The sequence below is a fragment of the Ipomoea nil genome, unplaced genomic scaffold (genome assembly GCF_001879475.1).
Source record: "Ipomoea nil cultivar Tokyo-kokei standard unplaced genomic scaffold, Asagao_1.1 scaffold1043, whole genome shotgun sequence".
NCBI lineage: Eukaryota > Viridiplantae > Streptophyta > Magnoliopsida > Solanales > Convolvulaceae > Ipomoea > Ipomoea nil.
Window position 1 is genome coordinate 1,047,674 of NW_017617471.1, and position 7,813 is coordinate 1,055,486.

General features: G+C 33.3%; 1 protein-coding gene and 1 long non-coding RNA gene across 3 annotated transcripts; one reads left to right on the forward strand and one right to left on the reverse strand.

The window, feature by feature from the left end:
• Nucleotides 1-271: 271 nt before the first annotated feature.
• LOC109181110 lies at nucleotides 272-757 on the reverse strand. Its single transcript, XM_019330863.1, has one exon. It carries the CDS (start codon nucleotides 755-757, stop codon nucleotides 272-274), a length of 486 nt encoding a protein of 161 aa, XP_019186408.1.
• A 327-nt stretch (nucleotides 758-1,084) lies between these two features.
• On the forward strand, nucleotides 1,085-2,219 carry LOC109181433. 2 transcript variants are annotated; one of them, XR_002054197.1, is made up of 4 exons: nucleotides 1,085-1,299; nucleotides 1,459-1,538; nucleotides 1,640-1,701; nucleotides 1,810-2,219. It is a non-coding gene; the product is annotated as an uncharacterized LOC109181433 (long non-coding RNA). The 2 variants fall into 2 exon arrangements; XR_002054196.1 differs by having other exon boundaries at nucleotides 1,085-1,538.
• Nucleotides 2,220-7,813: the final 5,594 nt, after the last annotated feature.

The following is a 7,813-nucleotide window of genomic DNA, read 5'->3' on the forward strand; positions in this document are numbered from 1 at the left end:
ACATCCTGTTAATTTTGTATGTTTGTGTTTTTATTTAAGGAGTTCATGTTTTTTTGTTAAACACCCCAAATAGTGTCTGACTAAAAAAAAAAAGAGAGAGAGAGAGAGAACAAGTTTCAGTTCTCCATTACAAGAAGGAAAATTAGAAGATGGCTTTGAAGTATCTGAGTGAACTCATCATATTATATCTATTATCTTTACACTATCTCAAGGTTTTTTTCTGCATCTCTCTCTCACCATGGGAGGTTTAAAAAGATGAGAAAGCTATAAGCTAGTCAAGTTCAGGTATACTGCCCAGCATTGGCTTCCATCCCTTGCAATTTGCTTCCTCATCAGCTGCACATCTATTCAATTCATCTGAGCTTTTTTCCTTTTGAAGATGGCGAACCATGTCATCAACTGATATCTGATCTTTACTCAATAGTGCTTGCAACTCTTGCTTGCTGATGATGATCTTAACCCTTACCACTCCAGTCCCTTGTTGATCAGCTTCTTCAACTTGATCTGCAAACTTGACCTTCTTTTTTGCAGGTTTTGGCCGGGGGACTGGTAGTGGCAGAAGATAGTACAGGCGGCCACCAACCATCTCAGTATCTGCACGTAGATGCTGGACAACAGGTAGTGAATCAGATATTGCATGGTTAGCAAATTCTGATAACACTTGATATACTTTCATGGGAGCTTTATACTCTAGGATCTTCCCGTCTGTTTTCATGACTCTAATTACATTTGCCTGCAAAACTAAGCAATTTCCCATGTTTTTGGTAGGGCTTGCTTTAAAGCTAAGTATTTGAGGTCTTTCGAGTACTAAGGTTGGTGAGACCATGGTTGTGTATTTATAGTGAAGAGCCTATGAGAATTTCCCCATGATTTTTAAATATTCACAATACAGCCATTGCACTTTGGTCCCCACCGTGTTGATTTTTTTAGGCATACAATAGGGGGTTACGAGTAATCATTTTTGCACTGAAATAATAATGATCTTTGGAAAGAAAACTGGTCTAGTTGCTTTGCCGAGTCAATATGAAAATTTTACTGCTATTAATAACAACACAGTTATTAGCGTGGAAAATTTTAAATTTACACGGTATATCATATATGATAACAAGCAAAAACAGCTCTGCACGAGTTTCTCCATTTATTTGTTTTTCATTTTTTGGGTACGTTTGATGGGAAAATGAACTGAACCTGAAACCCTGATACCGTTGGACTACAAAATCATTGTTAACTCTCTTAACTTTACTGGACCTGGATTAAGGATAAGAGTGGCAACAAGTTGATAGAACAGATCATTAACAGGTAACAGTAGAGATAACCCAACTGTTTTCAGAACTTAAATTTTATCTTTCTTTTTGTTTGCTTTAACCCACTTGGTGGTTTAACGTATGGTGATTAGTTCATTTGCTCATGTTGTGGTGGATAGTGGGATTTCGCCAACACCATTTGTTTCTTTTACAGGGAGAGATCAGTTCAGATCTAGTAGGACCACTAAAGCCATACTGGGGATTTGGAGTTTGACTACTCTGCACCGCAAATTGGTAAACTCAGTTGACTCATGTTTTGCAGCATTGACTATTTGTTCATTTCTCTTTGGCAGTATTGTGAATTTGTGATTTGTTTCAATGGAATTTCTCACAAGGTCCCCTAGCACTATCCGGCATAATTATAGTGTTAAAATAAGACTTGTTATCTGATAGTTAGGTATGTTTTATTTAGAACAATACTACGTCGTCTCAGCTTATTATACTCATTATAATTGTTTTTACGATATAAATATACTGCTTAACCACCACAATACTCGATACTCAGGAAGTCAAAATGACTAATGTACATGATTGATGCCCACTTGGAAATGAAGAGATGAGAGGGCATGGATAATGGTGGTAGAGCATAGAGGAGGAGGTTGAAGAAACATGCCAAGTAAGTGGTAAATGATGTTATCATCACAACATGCTTTGGTATACATTGGGGTGGGGTGCAATTTATGTCTCATTTTTTTACTTTTTTATTTTGCTTTGAGTGGGTTGGCTCATTCCTCTTATGCATCTTCCTAGAAAGGCAAAAGATTAAATGGGAAGGCTATTGACAAGCTGAAAGTTACAAATGGATAATCCTACATGTCCACTAATGTGCACTTTGCAATTATGTCTTGAGCATTTCATTTTCGGATCATGATTTTCATTGAGAATTTTCGAAAACAATAGAAAAGTAGTTTTAGTGTGCAGTTTAACATACATTGATTGACATAATGTATTACTATTATTTTTTTAAAATTTTTATATAAAAAAATTGTGATGGCTTATGCAGTTATGATTGATGTCCATGTCCATAGCACACCTAAAAGCAAGGTAGAAATTAAATTGGTGAAAATAAGAGAAGAATAATGATGGAACAATTTATATAGTTTTTGTTTGGCTATCAATTAGAGTTGTCAATATGACTTTTAAAAAAAGTGGGTCGAACTAAATTGGCTTGAGGTTTTCAGGCTGGGTAAATCCCAACTTAGTCCATCAAAAAGTAGAATAAATGGGGTAAACCAGCGAGTTGGATCATTTTGACATCGAGAAAAGGGTCAAATAAATCCCTAAACTTTACCCTAAAGGTCAATTAGCCCCCTAAACTTAAAAAAAAAGGTCAATTAAACACTCAAACATGTTAAATTTGGTCAATGAAGCCCAAAAACCGGTAAATGACCTGTTATTACAGGTCATTTTAATTCTGGCGACGAAATCCGGCCACCGGTGACAGATTCCGGCGACCGGCGAATTTTTCCGGCGACCGGTCGTCTTCCACTGGAGAAGACGATCGGACGGCCGCCTTCTCCAATGGCGGCAGGCGGCCGTCTGCGCCTTCTCCATTGGAGAAGACGACCAGATCTGGTCGTCTTCTCCACTGGAGAAGGCGGCAGACGGCCGCCTGCCGCCTTCGCCGTCCGGTCGTCTTCTCCCGCGGAAGACGACCGGACGGCCGGAAAATCTCACCGGCCGCCGGAAAATATAGTCGGCCGCCGGAAAAATGCGCCGGTCGCCGGAATCTGTTACCGGTGGCCGGATTTCCTCGCCGAAATTAAAATGACCTGTAATAACAGGTCATTTATCAGTTTTTGGGCTTCATTGACCAAATTTAACATGTTTGAGTGTTTAATTAACCTTTTTTAATGTTTAGGGGGCTAATTGACCTTTAGGGTAAAGTTTAAGCCATATAAATTTACTTTATTTTTTTTGGGTGCAAAATCAACTTTATTTTATAAGTAATATTACACACTCCTCCTAATATTCAACTCGACACTATTTGATACGATTTTTCCCTATTAAGTAGATTTCTTTTTTAATTCGTAATGATATCAACCAATTTATGAACATCAAATGAAAATGAATAGTTTTATTGCTATGTTAGAAGTTACCGTCTAAAATATCTTCATGCACTGATAAAAAGTAATATAAAGATTATACAATGTTGTCCAATAACATCTCTTTTATTTTTCAGAAAAATCTGGTTATGGACATTTGTAACCTTTCACTTACATTAAACAAAAAAATCACTCCAACCAAGAATGATATATCATAGTGCTCATGTTAGGCCAACAATTAAGATATTTTGGATGCATTTTTATTTTTGGATGACAAGAGAAATTTGTAGCCAATATTTGAGGGTAAGTACTATGTAAATTTCATTAGCTCACAATTTATATTAGAGAGGTTATCTGCACAAAGATCGTACCATATCACCGGTTTAATTAAAAAAGTGTTTGCAAAAACTAAACTCGTGATCTTCTATTATGACAATTATACTTCACATAATATACTTAATCATTTTTTTCGGGTTAGATACACTTTTTGGTGTGTGATTCTTTGGGGTTCAATAATCTTTCCTGTCGTTGGGTTCCTCATCACATCGATTGAGTGCATAGATAATCAGATGCGTACTAGGTGGGCGGTGGAAAAGGAGTTTATTAGGTTTGATATTTTTGGTTTATTTTGGATAGATATTTGCACAAAACCTTATAACGTGGCATATTGATCCAGTACATATGAGCTTTTGTGCACAATGATATGAGCATTCGTGGGTCCTATTTGTTATCTTCATGTGGATTTGGAAAGATATTTGTCCAATGAAGATGGTAATGCTTCAACTTGTTGGGCATGAAATTTGGTGGGTCTCTCGACGTTAAATTTAAATTAAACGGTTCAAATATTTTTTATTCAACATAGTACTTTGTTTTTTTTTTTTTTTTTTGGGTGGGGGGGGGGGGGATAATTATTGATTATTTAATAGTAATATGTATTGTATTAGAAGAAGAAAATTATAATTTTTATTGTTTAGTTGACAATTTTTTAAAATATGAGATTTGATTATTTATTTAATTAAAAATTCATTCTCTAATTAAAAACGAGTATTATTTCATCTTATTCCTCATCTGATCTGTTAGTTCCCGATCTGCCGCCTCCTCATTACATCCCTCATACTTTTGTTTTGCTTCTTTTTTTTTTTTTTTTTTTTGTTTATATTGGTGCTTTAGATGTCATTATATTATGATCAATTGCCTTGATTTTTTGTTTTGTATTTTTAAAACCTGTATTCCTATTATAGGATTATACATAACCAAACATTAATATTAGTAATCATTTCAATTCCACCCTACTACCAAATATGTAAAATATTTTTCACCAAAATCCATTATTATTACCAAATATTTGATTCACATTCCGATTCCAGCGAACCAAACACGTGCTAAATGTATACACGTAATTCTTTTGTTTTTATTTGTACTATTATTGAAAAAGAAGCAAAATGCATGCCTACTTCTACTACGATATAATAGTAATACTCCTTAATAATAATAATAAGGCATGCTTTTGCATATACATTTCTATAGACTATAATAACACACTATAGAGTTTGATGTTTCATGCTGTTTTCTCCCCTTCGATCACTTTGAACTTTCAACTATATATATCATCATGGTCTTCATTTTCTTTTTCTCTTCCCACTTTAGTATTATTCACATACCACAAACCTTAATATAATAATGTTAGAAGAATTGAATTGTGACTTGAAAATAGTGATTGAGTAGGTGAAACATAATTCTCATACTAAAAGGCTATGAGTTTGATTATTATTAACACCTCTTGGTCGAACTCGTTGTACATGATCTTTTTAGTGTAGTTTATTTTTTGTATGTAATTTGTGATTATTATACAAAAATAAGATTTATCTCGTATGCACCATCATATAATAATTGTGAATTTCTCGTGACCTACAAATTTGAATTATTAAATCTCTAAAAAATTGTTCATTTGTTAGAATATAAGCAAGTACAATGATGCTCTTGCGTTCCTCATCCCCACCCGGGTTTAAGGTAGAAATTTTCACCCCTAACCCTAAGGTAAGCCAATTTCGCCTAGTCCGAGATGACGAAGAAATTTCTGACAAATTTGGAGCATTTTGACGAATTTCTTATTCACTTTGAGAAATCAACGATACTTTGAGTAGTTTTTGGGGTCTCATCCTCGGTCGAAGACAAAGAAGGTTCTTCGTTCCGCTCTTCGTCTTCAGACTGTTGGAGACGAAGTGGAATTTTTTTTTTTAAATTTTGTTATTTAAAATTATTAAAATAAAAAAATATTTTTAAATATGATATATAACCTCCACGTCAACAAAGTAAACATGTCACTTTTGGTTGAATTGTATCATTTTGCGTTGTTCAAAGATCATTTTTTTTTTTTTTTGAGTTCAATAACTTAATTATATTTTTGTGTAGTTCGATCAGTAATTTATTTGCCCCTTATTGAAATACGCTAGCAAGAAAGATCGCAAATTATGCCATGAAATCGTGTTCACCGAGAATGGTGAACACAAGGCAAAACGACGTCGTTTTTAGGCAAAAAAAAAAAAAAAAAAATCGCGGATGTGGAGTTAACGGCGCGCGTTTGATCAAATTATGAATTTTCTGTTATGAGATTATGAATTTTATGAAAATTCATAATCTCATAACAGAAAATTCATAATCGCATAACAGAAAATTCATAATCTCACAACTGAAAATTCATAATCTCATAACAGAAAATTCATAATCTTATAACAGAAAATTCATAATCTCATGGTTCCAAAGTGAATGTGTAGGCATGGTTCCAAAGTGAATGTGCAGGCATGGATTCATAATTTATGAATGTCCGTGATTTCGGACGGAAATATGTAGGCATGGTTCCAAAGTGAATGTGCAGGCATGAATTCATAATTTATGAATGTCCGAAATTATGAATGTAATGAAAATTCATAATCTCATAACAGAAAATTCATAATCGCATAATAGAAAATTCATAATCTCATAACTGAAAATTCATAATCTCATAACAGAAAATTCATAATCTTATAACAGAAAATTCATAATCTCATGGTTCCAAAGTGAATGTGTAGGCATGGTTCCAAAGTGAATGTGCAGGCATGGATTCATAATTTATGAATGTCCGTGATTTCGGACGGGAATGTGTAGGCATGGTTCCAAAGTGAATGTGCAGGCATGAATTCATAATTTATGAATGTCCGAAATCTTTGTTCACCTCAAATTAAAGTGAAACTGCAAAATGTGAAAATAAAGAAGAAAAGTCACGCAATTAATTAAGAAAAAAAAAAAAAAATAACGGTGTACTAACACCGTTGGAACCGTGTTCACCATGAATGGAACATGGTTCCATGGCATAACGTCCCCAAGAAAGATGAAATTGCCCATGTATATTCTTCTTTTGGAAAGGTATTGCCCATGTACATTCAAATTCAATAATGATCACCATTACGGAAAATCTAACAATATCTTAATTCTTTAATTGCCCACTAATTTAGTCTCTCGAATAAAAGCACGCGTGATTATTAGTCGTTTGGTAGCATTTGATGGGGCAAGCGAAAGTGAAATTTGAGTCTAAATCTCTTAAGTAAAAAGAACTACGGAGTATAATTTATTAAGATGTTATATATATCAAACTCTAATCTAAATTAAAATAAAATAGTAATGGCCGTACTAACCATACATTAAGTAAAAGTAAGCACCTTATACTTTCTATTATTTTGTCTAGTAAATAAAGTGTTTGTAAAAATCAAACTCGTAATAACCTTTAAATGGAAGAATTATGATATGCACACTCACTCATCCCCTTTTCGGGGCTGCATTACCAACCATTTTATTATTACATTAACCTTAATTAGCTTCTATCCATTCATCATGAAATATCACTCTAATACTATATTTTCATTCTACAAAACCAAACATGCTATTAAAAAAATTAAACCTTGCATGTGACATTCTTACAACACATTTGCATAATTAAGAAAAAACAATAATCATAGTGTCATACATAATAATATCATATATAACTCATCCTAATTAACTATACTTTGATAAAATTATACTACACTCTTTCTTTATATCACCATCATCAAACATACACTACCATTATATAAAGCACATATATAAAAGTCTCCTATTTCTAGATAACTATTATAACCTATGATTTTATAACCTATGATTTACAAGTAGTATATATAATCTCTATTTTCTTTTTATTGTATTAGTAAATCCAACGTGCAAATCATCATATCATCTTATGCAATATAAGACTTATGCAAACACCCTAAAAAGAGTGACGAAGTGGATCGAGTATAATTTTCGTATCAGAAAGTCACGTTTTAGATTCTCACCAAATTTTCTCAATTAATCTGTCACAGGGCTTGCTTAAAAACATATTTACTTAATATACACCAAAAGAAAGGAAAATATATACTCCATATAAATATATATATATATATATATATATATATA